Raw genomic sequence first — 14,004 nt, 5'->3', positions numbered from 1 at the left:
GCATTACCTGGTGAAAGAAAGCAGTTACTCACATCATTGATTAACAAATGGTATTCTGGATGCCTTCATGCCTTCACTATCATCTCACTTATTAATGTTAAAAAAATATATCAGCCTGTGTTCCTGGCAGAGTTATACTCACCCCTCAATGCTTCACATGTTGGCGCTATGGACAAGAAATCAGAAAAAAAAAAAAACAACAACAAAAACATTCTATGAAAGCCAGCTGGCTGATGGCTTGGAATTGACGACCAGCAGTATTATATATTGTATGATTTGCAAATTGCATGCTACCTCTCCTCAACACCAATTTAATAAATGCACATCACATATATGTGCTTTGAGAGCTGTTTTTTAAGCAATGACGAAAGCACATCACTTGGTAACTTTCATAACAAAACAAGAAACTCAGTGTAAGAGGTTACTGGGTTCAAATAGATGGCATTGCGGATGTACAGAGGAAAAAAATGCCAATGAAAGGAAATGAAACCACAAAACCTGAAGACGGCCTGGCAAAGATGAAGTTTGCTGTTGACCTAGCCCTGCCAAGACACCAGACAGCCTGACACTAGGAGCAACACACCGAAAAGCTTTTCTGTGCTGGGGAGAACAGTTTCATGGGGGTTTCGCCATTGTCAAGATCATGGTTTCTCAACTTTGGAGCTGTTTGGGACCAGAAGATTTTTTGCTATCTATGAGGCACTGTGCTGTGCATTGCAGGAGCTACATAGCATCCTCGCCTCCACCCAGTCAGATATCAGTAACACCTGCCCAGTTACAGCAACCAGAAACATCTGAAGACTTCGCCTCTGGGAATAGCTGAAAAGTCACTGGCCCGGATGAAACATCATTTTAGTTCCACTCAACTCAACCAGTACTGACACCTGCTATGTGGAGAAACTGCCCAGGGGCACTGGGAAGATCTAAGTGAACAAGGCAAAGAGTCCTGTTACTTTCATGAAATGTCATTGTTACCCCCCACTTTCCCCCACCCCCAACCACCGGATGTAAGCTCTACAAGATCAGATATTGGATCTTATTTGTGTCTGGGACTTTTCAGCCTGTCAGGGAGTAAGGCCTGACACCAAGATCCTTAGGAAGCGCATTCAACAGAATCCGTCTGCCAACCCTGCCCTGGCTGAACACTGCCAGCCTCTGCACAGAGGGGCTGGATGAGCTCAAGCCTACATTCACTCCATAAGACTTTCTTAAGGTTGTCCCCTGTCGTGTGTTCATTCTACTGATGCCCAACAACTCCAACAAACACAGCAGCTGCAGACAATGCCCATTGTTATCTCACAGGTCCAAAGTCAGGGGTCTTGGCTGAGAATCTCAAAGTCTGAAATCCAATTGCCGGTGATTTCTCTTCTGGGGTCTGGATGCTCTTCCAAGCTCATTAAGGCTGGCAGAATTCAGCTCCTCAGTGGCTGTCCACTGGGGAGTGTGTTCAATTCCAAGAGGCCACCTTTCTGTTTCCATCACTCAAGCAACTTCATGTCCAAAGCTAGCAACAGAACTTTTCACACCTCAAATGTTCCTCAGGCTTCAATTCTCCTCCCTGGAAGCATTTCCCTTTTGAAGGTCTTGTCTGATGAGGGGAAGAAGTTATGAGTGACTGCGGGGGTTTCTCTCCTCCCAAACTCACGTTGAAATGGTTGAAATGCCGTTCCAATCAGGAACTAGGAGGAGCTGGGACTATTAAGAGCTAATCAGGGGTCTTCCTTTGTGAATGATTCTATCTGTGCAATTAGCAGGTGAGTTGGCTCATGGTCATCTGGAGATTGAACATGCTATCAGAGTCAATTTAGCTAGTGTACCCCTCGTGTCTCTCACCATCGGATGCCCAATGCCACTTCAAGACTCTGCCAGCAAGAAGACCATCACCGGATGTGCTCCCATGATTTTGGACCTGAACTGTAAGCCAAGATAAGCCTCTTTTTGTGACTCGTGCAGACTCATGGCATTGTGCTATGAGCAACAGAAATTAGACTAAGACAGCAACTTGAGCACAACGCGGGAGCCAGTTCTAGTCACAATCCTCCCACCTTAAGGAGCAGGGAATCGCACAAGGATGTGATCATCTTAGAATTCTGCTTGCCACGCTTGAACACCCCTTCAACTTTTCTACCCTAGTTCACTTACCTTTCAGATCTCAGCTTAGAAACCACTATTTAATGCCTGTCTTTTTAACAGGAAGATGTACAAAAGCTGTACACTACTTTCTTCATACCTACTCTTTCACAAGCACCCGAAGAAGTGAACATTAATTCTAGTCTCTACATTCAGAGTTGTTCCTTCCCATCCCTCTTTCCCCAGATAATCTCCGTGTTAATTATCTCACTCCTTTCTACTCTCCATTCAAATGTCATTTCCTCTGAGAAGACTTCCTTGATGGGCTTATGTAAACATGGCTCATAGTAAGACATCAACCAATAAATGCAAAAGACATTGTGATAGAATCAGAAAATCACTATTAGACAACCATTGCATTAGTAACTGATTCAAGGATCATCAAGCGATGATGAGACTCATGGGTAAAACTGGATATGGAATAGGATAATCATGCCAGTTCAAAGTATCTCCTCACTCCCAAACAGTTATTAACTATAATGGGAAAATGGTGCTTTATGATGGAGAATGTTGGAAAACCTCACCTTAATGATAGAGTTACCTTTTGTGCCTCCTGACACAGTGTTCTGAGAAAGACACATCACCTTTGCTGGTTTTCCTTTCATTCTATAAACCCAGACTGGGGGATCACACGAACAATAACTAGCTTCAATTTAAAAAAGTCAAGGTTATGGAAGGCAAAGAAGAGCTGATTATAGGAGACTAAAGAGACATGATGATTAAATAAAATATACGATCCTGACTCCCAGACCAAGAAAAAAACAACTTTTTTACATACATCAGAGTTTTAACCATGTCTATAAATTGGATAATACTATTAATGTTAGTTTCCTAATTTTCATAACTATATTGTAATTACACACAGAAACTGTCACGATTTTAGAAAGTACACCCCAAAGTGTTTAGGGATAAGGGGATATTCTGTTAGCAACTTATGGTTGTATGGTTCAGAAAATAACACCTCAGTGTAGCCTCATGGGGGTGGGGGAGAGTGTGGTACCTTGTAACTTTCCTGTATATTTGAAATTTTTAAAAAATGAAATTTACCAAAAGCAATGAGGGAAATTTAAGCATAGCTCCCAGTCCCATTCTCCATCCCTTATTCTGCTTTGCTTTTCTCCCTGGCTTTTTATCATCACTGCTTATTGCATGCATTTGGTTTCATGTTCACAACCTCCATAAACAGTAGACACTATTGTGTTCTCTGCCTTTCCATTTCTTTCTGTCTGGAAAGTTCTCCTGCCCCAGGAATGTAGCTGTTACTTCCTCACCTCTTTGTGGCTTCTACCTCGATATCATTAATAACCATAGCAGTGCTCGTTCCTTTGATTGACCTCAAGCTCTGTGACAACAGGGACTGTGTGGGGTTCCCGATGATTCCTCAGATCCTTCACAGGGCTTGGCACACAGTAGGCATTCAAAAGGTTTGTGCTGAATAAACAGCTCCACTTTAAAGAGCCAGGAAAAAATGTCAGGTAGTAGAACTAGGGCTTGAATTCAGGCAAAATTATTCTAGAGCCTTCAGCTCCTCAGCTCTGCTGGCTCTGTTTCTGCACAAACTCCCTCCACGTGTCCTCACTCATGACAAGGCCACTGTAGCAGCTCCTGACATGGCACCTAATCACCCTCACCTTTGGGGATTTATGCCTTTAGCCACTCACAATCCATCCTTGAATGTGGGCTAGATCTTGTAATTCACTTTTTTGCTCTTGGTTTTGGTTTGTTGGTGTCATTTTTAATTTTTGTTGTTCTTATTTTTAATTTATATAAAATGAGTTGATTTCATGTTACAAATTTAGTAGTACAGGGTTTCTACCTCCCCCTCCTCCTCCCTCTCTCTTTTCTTATCATTTTTCCTAGATTGTTACAGTAGCAAAATGGAATATGGCAGAAGTGTGGGTTGCTATTCCATGAATAGGCTAGTTCCAAAACAAATGTGCCAAGCAAATTCTCACCTGTATTATCTCTCGCCTTCTTGCTTGCCGCATGCTATGTTAAAAGATGCTCTATGGAAAGACCCATACAGCAATAAACCAAGAACCTTCTATCCAGTGACATGTGAGGAATGTAATCCTGCCAACAAATCCAGGCATACTTTCTTTAGAAGGAAATCCACTCCAACCAAGCCTCCTGATAGCAAGATCCTGAAACAGAGGCCCAGCTCCTGGCCCACAGAGACTGCTAGACCACAAATGTTGCCATCTTAAGCCACTACATGTTACAGTGTTTGTTTCACAGAGACAGATCACTAATGTTAGAACCCTTTGTACCTGCATGTCTCTACAAAGGTAGGAATATTTCATCTGGTACTTACTTATGCCTCTCATCTCTCCATTACCTGTAATATAAACTCTAAGAGCACACATGGTCATTTGTTTACCATTTTACCTATGTTCATATCACAGTCCCTATTAATAAGCTCATTATCAGAAATAAATGATAGAAGGATGTATAAATTAACCCATGAATCTGTTAAATTCTAAGATGCCAGTGAAGTTCTTGATTTTGTGAAGTTCAGAAGTAGATTCTGAACTGTAGACCCCTCCCCAGGGACAGGCTCCCAACAAATCCCCATCGGGGTGACCAACTGGTTCCCCAGGCAATCTCTGAGCGTCTCTGATGGCATAGTTTTTGAAAATACTGTTTGTAGCACTAAATCACATGAGAGGAAAGTCCCCTAGCAAACCACATTCTCTAATTGATCCTTTAAATCTTTCAAGAAAAACTGTTTCTCTACCTTTGTTTAGATCACACAAAGATTTAGCCATAACATTTTGGCTCAGATTAATCATATCCTGGATCAATGACTTCTTTTTTAGGATTTTTTTTTAAAATTCCCTTCAACATGTTCATTTTAATTTTAAAAATGCTATTGTAAATGGTAGGGAACCTTTTAATTTCTCCACTCTAGGTTATAAAACATAATAGATAGGCAGAGATGTGTTATTAAGACTATTTTTCTTGGTGTTCTAGTAATTTAATAAACTGCTGAAACTGAGCCTCAAGACTTTATGATGCAGCAAGAAGACAACTTGTGCATTAATGGATAGCTTCTGACTACCCCCGACTCACCCCCCTGCTTCCTCAGGGTCATTCCTGAAGGACAGCAAATGATGGGTGAAAAGTGAAGATTGATAGGAACCTTAGGCAGCAGAGTTGCCCAAGGAACTTCACTAGTCGGGAGCATACACATACTGTTCTCTACGGCTTAGGGTTCCGGTGAGCCAATTGAGGTGAGTGTCAGAAGGCAGCAGCTTTTAATGGTCACTTCCATGTTTGACAACCTCGTGGCATTTCAACAGCCAAGAAGTTTCTGTATCAAGGTCACTACTGGAGGACTTAGTCTGTTTGAGCTGCCACAGCAGAACACCAGAGACAAGGTGGTTTAAATGATGGGCACTCACTGTTCATGGTCCCAAAGGCTGGGAAGACCAAGAACCACAGGCCAACAGATGCCTCCATTCTGAGGCCTCCGTTCAGCCTAATGTGGACACCATCCACTCTTTCTCTTCCATAGAGAAAGCAACGCACCCATGATTCTTCATCTCTGGACACTACCGCATTGGCAAGAGCCCCATCTTCTTGACTTCACCCAATACTATATATTTGCCAAAGAATCCATCTGTAAAAAGCATCATGCTAAAGGGTAAGAGTTCAATACATTCACATGAAAGGATACAATTGTTCAACCCCGAACACAGGGTTTATCTGTTACTCGTCTTCAAATCCACTCCTTAGGAATCTGAATTGCCACCAACTTTGTCCCTCCTCTGCTGTACCCATTGGGCACTCAAGGGAGACCCAACGCTATAGAGGAAGAAGAGATTGTCCATTGATATTTGGTTTCAATTTTGATCAACTTCATCTTGGGTGCCTGAACCCATGTGGAAAGTCCGGGAGAAGCTCCTAGCTCCTGGCTGTTTGCTTCAGCCCAGCCCAGCTTGAGCCATTACAGTAAACCAGTGGTGAAACATTTCTCTCTCTCTCTCTCTCTCTCTCTCTCTCTCTCTCTCTCTCTCTTTCTCTTTCTGTAATTCCATCTTTCATATGAAAAATAAACATTTTTAAGAGGTAGATTTATAGTGAATCTAGTGAATCTTTTTCTTTTTAAATAACTGAAGTCACTTTTGTGTCCTGCATACTTACAGTAGCAGAGCCTTAGCCCCATTCATTTGATAGAAAGATGCATTGCTGGAAAATACACATAAGCCACTTCTAACACTGTCTAAGACCTATCTCCCCCCACCTTGGGAAGTGAAGCAAACAGTAAATATGTTTCATGTATGAGGCTGACCCCATTAAGCCAATTTTCTTCTGCTTTGTAAACATCTGGGCAGTATGGTCATGGCAAGAAAATTATTTCTTATTGAGAAATCTCTTCTTTCTTGTTAATTAGCTCTGTAAGGGCAGAGAGTCTGATGACTCACCTGTGTAACTCAGTGCCTAGCCCAATATCTTGTATAAGGGAGGCATTCAATTAATGTCTACCAAGTAATTGAATGAATAAATATAAAGATGAATGGATAAATTAGACAAGTGGTTGGATGGATGGGTGGGTGGGTGGATGGATCATATTACCTGATCTTAAGAACATCTAGTAGTAGAACGAAGGCTCTCTTGAAAGAAATGTTAGTGTTTTTTGGATATGTTAATTTCATTTGAGCTTAGCTATGTACTGAAGAAATCCAAAATGACGATTTTTTAAAGACGTTTGCCTTGCCCTCAGTATAGAAAGCCCATGGGTAGCCACTCCCAGCCTTGTTTGGCACTTCCACACTCCCAAAAGTTCAAAGAAACCTTGCTTCTTCCTTCTTATTACTCCACCAAACTTCTAGTCACTTATCACACTTGTGCCCACAGGCTAGAACTAAGTGACACATTCTGCATGGTCATGCGTCAATCTGAGAGTCATTTCACTGAAGAGAGAAAGAGAAATACTTATTTGGCCCTAGCTGGCAACCTCCATCCTACCAATGAACAAGTGAGACAGGCCTGAAGGTGCCCTCTCAAAGCAGGCCCTTGCAGGAGGATTTGCAGTCTTGGAGGAGGCGTGTGACAGCTGAGTGTTGACTTCCTTGTCCCTGCTGACCTCCTCCCTATGGAAGAATTCGCTGCTGTCCTTTCCCAGCCCTCAGCCTCTGCTTCCCAATTCCCTTGACAATAGCTTAATATTAGAAAATGATGTATATATTTTAGGCATCTGAGAACCTAATAGCCATTAACCATATGATAAAATTTCAACAAAGTTCATTTGCTCTGGGCTGTGTCACTAGAGACAGAAGTTAAAGAGCATGAGCACATGAGTTTGAGTGACTCTGCAGGTGACCTTCAATAAAAGACTTCATCCCTCTGAGCCTTGGTTTCTGCAAGGGTAATAAATACATCTAGATCTTGTAGGGTTATAATAAACATTAAATAATATGGGTGACATTCAACATCCAGGCCTGGGAAACTGACTGTGTTGCTATTGGAAAAATCCCCAAAGATGGGTAATGTAGATATGTATGTGGTTTATGATTCTGATGGACAGAATGTTCTAACAGTCTGATGTCCCCATCTGATTGTATCCCATCTTGATAAAGAAGCAGGAAGGGGGCTGACTGCATGCAGAAGGAGCCCAAATATAAGCAAGGATGAAGAAGATCTGAGAAGTGGTCAGCCTGCTCTGTACAACTGTCCACTTTCTCAGGAACTAATCCTGTGTCAGACATTCAAACCACCCATGCAAGACAGCATTATTCACTTGTGATGGTGCAACATCCAAGAGCTAAAGGTCTTCACCTCTTAAAAGTCCCAAAGCCTGGGCCCAGTGCAGTGGCCTAGCAGCTAAAATCCTCCCCTTGAATGTGCCAGGTTCCCATATGGGCACCAGTTCTAAAACCAGGCTGCCCTCCATCCCACCCAGCTCCCTGCTTGGGGCCTGAGAAAGCAGGGTAAGGCCTCCCATAGAGCTGTGTGTGGTCCTTGGTTTTGTGGGATCAAGAGAATACCTAATTCTTACATCACCCCTATGCTTTTCTCCCTCACTAGATCCATATTCCATGCTCAAGACCTGGCACCTCCAGTTTTTAATCCAGACCATGGCCTGACGCATTGCATGCACTTGGAACCTATATGGTCACTGGTTCATGTCCTGGCTGATCTACTTCTCATTTAGCTCCCCATTTGTGGCCTTGGAAAGCAGCAGAGGATGGCACAAAATCTTGAGACCCTGTACCCACATGGGAGATCCAGAAGAAGCTCCTACCTCCTGGCTACGCATCAGCCCTTCTCCAGCTATTGCAGCCACTTGAGGAGTGAACCAGCAAATGGAAGAGCTTTCTCTCTATTTCTCTTTCTCTTTGTATATCTGCCTTTTCAATAAAAATAAACACATCTTTTTTTAAAAAAAAAAAAGCTTCCAAAGCTCTTTGGGGCCAACAGCTTCCTTCTTGTTTGCATCTCTTGTGGCAGGCACTTCAGCATGATCTTCTATACCATGGGAAGGTGTTCACCTTTCCTCTATCCCACTTCTACCGTAGTGTGTATGATGGCCTAGAGGACTCCTAGTCTCATAGCGAATGTACTATGTAGAAGACCATACATCAACATTAAACAGACATCAAGCCCACATGACCTTGTAACCCTCACAGCTCTTAACACTGCCATTCATAGGCTGAGGTTCAAAGAAGTTCGGTTCTTTTTCAAGCATCATTTTAGAAAGTAACCAAGGAACCAGATTTGGCCAAGAGAAAACCTGGGCTTTCTTTTACTCTCTTCTACCTCCAAAATGCTAAGGTTAAGGGAGGGTATGAAATGATAATCCAGCCTGGATCTACAGTTAGATGTACATTTTGAAGAAGCAGGAAATGGTTTCTGCATTTGTAAAGACTTCTAAGTGACAACGCCAAGAAGAAAAAACATTAAAATAAGGGCTCAGTATTACAAAGAGGAGCTGAAGAATGCATGCTGAGTCCCAGATCAAGGCTGGAGAAGGCTAGAAGACATGAAATCTTCAAGAAACTTGGGAGTAAATGGTTTCCAAGGACCTAGAAAGAAAGATTAGTGAGGCCAAAGGTGTCCTGGCATGACACGTTCTTGCGGGTGGTAGGCTTCAGCCCTTCCCAATGTGTCGGTGATTCCAGACCCCCAGCCTCTCAGTGCTGGAGGAATCGGAGCTCCTAGTGCTCCCCAGCTCTGGCTTTCATTGGCCTCAGCCTTGTACCATTCTTGTTCCAAGTACCTAACAGTGTGGTGATAGAACAGATTAGAACTACTCACATTGGTCCAGCCTGTATGTGTATAGTTCCTAGCCAGACGTGTGCCCTTTCATTAACCCCTGCTTAACTGCATCTTGTTAGAGTTTGTCAAAGTATACTTCATAGGTTTAACTTCACAGGCCAACCCCCATCTGTGATTGCTTCCCCGGGGCACCATGGAGAGAATGATTTTGTAGCTTTGCGCAGTGCAGGGGAATAGAATGCCATTGTTGATTGGTGGTGTCTGTCATGGATGTGGAAGAGAAGAATTAACGGATGTGTGCTGTCAAGAATTCAGGTTGTCTCTTCTTCCTGAATTTGTGCCCTCTAGAATTATTGTCACAATGCACTCAGTGGCCGTCTGAAATGACAGGCATGACATGAAGGACTCCATGAGGAGCTGGACTCCATCTTAGGTGAGATACCTGCCCCACCCGTGAGGCTGTAACCCAGCCAAGAAATTCACATCCTATATGGCCAGAAGGTACAAACCCCTGTTCAAGCAAGACTAGGAGAAAAATGACTCTCACCTGGAACTTGCAAAGTTAGTGATTAGTAATTTTTCTTTCCTAAAATAATTCTCCATTAGTTCAGTATATTAACTCAGTTCCCCTACATTGCTCCTGGTTTGAGGTTTATAAAGATAAACCCTGCACTTCTACCATTCCAGGTTGAGCGGTCTTGGAGGCGTGAGCCCACTCTCCACTGCTGGCAATAAGCATAAGACTTTAAAACCTCATCAGAGTGCGGTGCTCCTCTGCTGGCTCACTTGTGCATGACACTTCCTTGTTAAAGTCTTAGATAAAAGCTGAACAACTTAAATTCAACCAAATTTACTGGTGTAAATTTGGCAGTGTCTTCTCCATTGGCAATGGCGTGCACTGACAGGAGTTAGATCGCCGAGGTTCAAGATCAATGTTGAACTTGTTTCTAGACCACATTTTCCCATCCTCTGCCCAAGAGGAAAATTTTTTTTTCTTTGGAAAGGCAGATTTATAAAGAGAAGGAGAAGCAGAAAGATCTTCCATTTACTGGTTCACTCCCCAAATGACTATAACAGCTAGAGCTGAGTTCATCCAAAGCCAGGGTCTAGGAGCTTCTTCTGGATCTCCTATATGGGTATAGGGTCTCAAGGCTTTGGGCCATTGCCTACTGCTCTCCCAGGTCACAAGTAGGGAGCTGGGTGAGAGGTGGGGCAGCTGGGATAAGAACCAGTGCCCATATGGGATGCTGCGCTTGGCGGTGGAGAACTAGCCAACTGAGCCATTGGCAGGGGGTAGGGTGAGGGAGGGACAGTGCTTATATGATGTCCACTCCTGAGATGCATAAACTGGGATGCTGAGCAGTGAGTATTAGAGATAGGCCCTTGTGTTTCTGAGCCCTAGGGTCCTGCCCTCAGAAAGCAACACTCCAATGAGTCTGGTTCTTGGTCTCTTTTTGACATCCTGAGAAAATCTTAACTCCCATGGGGAAACTGAACTGTAAAGATCACACAGAACACAACAACAATAAAGAAGCACACATCATGTCAAACAGCTCATGTTTTTATCATAAGATACAAACGCCCTAAAATTAAATGTCTTACCTCTACGTTTACCAACAAAAACAAAAACAAAAATCACTCAGGTTAGCTAAATACAAGAGCATATGTGGTTGAACAAGTGAATATGAAAAGGGGTGCACACTTGTGGTTCATGCTGGGTGTCAGAGAGGCTGTGTGCATGTGTTGGTGTGTTGATGGATCCGGTCTTGCTGCTTTCTGCTGTGACCTGGTCAGAACCTTGGCCTTTCAAACTTCATACCAAGCTGTTGCAGAATCCAGGATTCCAGAGTCCTTAGCCCCAGTCCAAGGGCTAAGGGAGGAGGAGAGAGAAATAAGAGAAACTAAAAATTGATGCCATTCCCACTGGAAGAAAAATAGGGGCTATTCATCAGGGGCCCGCCAGACGTTGAGCCGAACCTGAAAGAGAGGAGGATTGCCGGGATGAAATTCCTGAAGTCATCAGGGAGATTAGGAAAAATAATAAACAAATAAATAAATATATACATACATATATATATATATATATAAAATTTCGCAGCTGTCAAGGACTGTGAAGACTTGGAACCTGCAAGCTTTAACATAATCAAAAAGTTTCAGCTCTGGGAAATTAAAATATTAAAATGATACAATTAGAGGGTTATAAAGAACTTCTTCTGTCACTAACTCAGATCAGGAAGCCATGGGGAGCCCCAGTGGATTAGGTACACGCCCAGGACAATGGAGCAGGGAGCCTCTCTGGACCTGTGGATCTGTCACCTTTCCTCACTGTACACCTGCGACCCTACCTTTCCTGTATGCCTAGGACCACTCTATCTGCCTGGGAGGATCAAGCGTGTTTCTCATCAAAATTCACAACATCAGAGAATTTAGGGACAGGTCTAAGAATGCCATTTCAGAATTTGGCAATACAAGGGGTCATGCCCTTTCTGTGAGCACCACACTGCCTAAGGCCCTTCTTTTCAACACCAGATCCATGAGTAAGCCTTCAGGTATTAGTAGCGTCCGCGGCTTTGCTAGGACTCTCGGGGAAGAAAAGGCTAGTATGCTGTGAACTTTGCCCATGAAGACAGAACTGACACACCTCAACTTTTTCTCCCTGGCAAACTCCTATTCTTATTTCAGAGCTGAAAAACCACCTACCTCCTCTGTGAGAACTCCCTGGATCTCTCCAGATGGAATGATTTATTCATCCTTTGGGCCCTGTTACAGTTTCTTTACCCGAAGGCTGGGCTCCATGAAAAGACTAAGAGCAGGTCTTTGTACAAATCACAGCAGAACAAATGGCTGGATCCCACGTAATCCAGAACTTCTCCATTGCTTTTCGGCTGGTCAATCATATTGCCAGAGGTCCACCCTCCCAGGGGTTGAAGGAGACAGCAAGAACTGGGTTGGGGAGGAAAGCTGCCATGACATTCAGCCATTGCCTTAACCTGTGGTACCTCAACTGCCCAGGGTACCCCCTCTCACTGTGAGACTCCCAGGACAGTGGGGCTGAGTTTCCCGTCTTTCCCTGTTCATGAAAACAAATTCCATAAGAGCAAGGACATCATCAGGGCTGCTCACCAGGTCCAGGACCCACAGTTAGGCATCTGATAAACAATGACCATCAGCAGAAACCCCATTTATTTCTCTTTCAAAAATCATCTTGGGGGCCCGGCAGCATGGCCTAGCAGCTAAAGTCCTCACCTTGAACGCCCCGGGATCCCATATAGGCGCCGGTTCTAATCCTGGCAGCTCCACTTCCCATCCAGCTCCCTGCTTGTGGCCTGGGAAAGCAGTCGAGGACGGCCCAAGGTCTTGGGACCCTGCACCCACGTGGGAGACCCAGAGGGGGTTCCAGGTTCCTGGCTTCGGATCGGCGCAGCACCAGCCGTTGCTGCTCTCTTTGGGAGTGAATCATCAGACGGAAGATCTTCCTCTCTGTCTCTCCTCATCTCTGTATATCTGACTTTGTAATAAAAATAAATAAATCTTTTAAAAAATCATCTTGGAATAGAAATGACTGGAAAGTATGATGTCATTATGAGGTCAACCTGCACCCATTCTGATGAGCGAAATCAAGGCTACAACGTATATTTAAGTGTTTAGCGATTATCAATAGCCAATAATTCATGGCACACTGTGTGTGTATCTGACCCACACATCCAGCACCTTTCGGGTGAGAATGATCAGAGCAATTGCCATGGGCATGGTCTGGATGGGATGTGTGCTAAAGGGCCAGGAAGAGGGGCAATCTTTGGAGACAATGGTTATCAAAGAATGCTTCATTGCAGAGGAAAAGCTCAAGCTGCTTGAATGAGGTGAACACACGTCCCAGCTGGCCTGGTTTGGTCTCTCTGCACTGTCTCCAGTGTCGTTATACTTGTGCCCCTTTGATCTCCCAGGCACATTGTGGCTCTCCCTTTCTGGCATCTGCAGGCACACAGTCCTGGCAGAGGGAAAGGAAGAGCTCTCCCGCAGCTGAAGCCATTGCCTCCTTCCCCTCCATGTTACACAGCTTTGTCTCTTGAATCCACCTGGTGTGCTCACTTCCTTGTCTTTCAAACAAAACTTTCTGCTCAAGTCTGTGCTCCCTGCCCTGGCTGGGTGGCTTCACCTCCATCGTCCTCCACCCAGCACCACATGGAAGCTCCCACCATGCCCCCATGTCTGGTGCTCCCCTTGTCCTCTCTATAGCACCCACATTTCCTTTTTCATCACTGTCATCCCTTCCCCCGATTGTAGGAGACACTTTGTTCCCGTGGCCTCCTGCACTCTGCTCTCCCCCATTGTTTCTCCCTCCTCCCCAGCGACTCCCTTTGGGGCCCCTGCCTTCCCATCCTCTCCACCTGCTGGGTGCTTCAGAGCTCAGTCCTGGAGCTCCCATCCCATCCCACATCTTCCAATATCATCTAAATGCTAATGACTCCCAGCCTGATTTCCAGTCCTCCGTTTCCTCTGAGCTCCTGACTCCTATCTCCACCTGCCTATCAATTGCTCCATGGGTCTGTCTAACAAGCATTCTAAATGTCACATGTCTAGCACCTGATTCTCAACACACAGAGCCATGCTCATGACACCTTGGCCTTGCCTCTCATCCAGTTGCAGAAGTCA

General features: G+C 44.2%; 1 protein-coding gene across 1 annotated transcript in view; it reads right to left on the bottom strand.

Annotated features, from left to right (window-relative positions):
• Nucleotides 1-10,896: 10,896 nt before the first annotated feature.
• C2H1orf94 (chromosome 2 C1orf94 homolog) overlaps nt 10,897-14,004 on the bottom strand; it is a 39,292-nt gene continuing 36,184 nt past the window's right edge. Inside the window, exon 7 of the mRNA XM_058660829.1 lies at nt 10,897-11,328. Coding sequence (XP_058516812.1) covers nt 11,253-11,328 — 76 coding nt within the window. The 3' untranslated portion in view covers nt 10,897-11,252. The remainder of the gene's footprint in view (nt 11,329-14,004) is intronic.

Source organism: Ochotona princeps, chromosome 2 (assembly GCF_030435755.1).
Source record: "Ochotona princeps isolate mOchPri1 chromosome 2, mOchPri1.hap1, whole genome shotgun sequence".
Taxonomy (NCBI): Eukaryota; Metazoa; Chordata; class Mammalia; order Lagomorpha; family Ochotonidae; genus Ochotona; species Ochotona princeps.
Note: the sequence above shows the minus strand (reverse complement) of the source record. Positions and strands in the feature narration are given on the sequence as shown.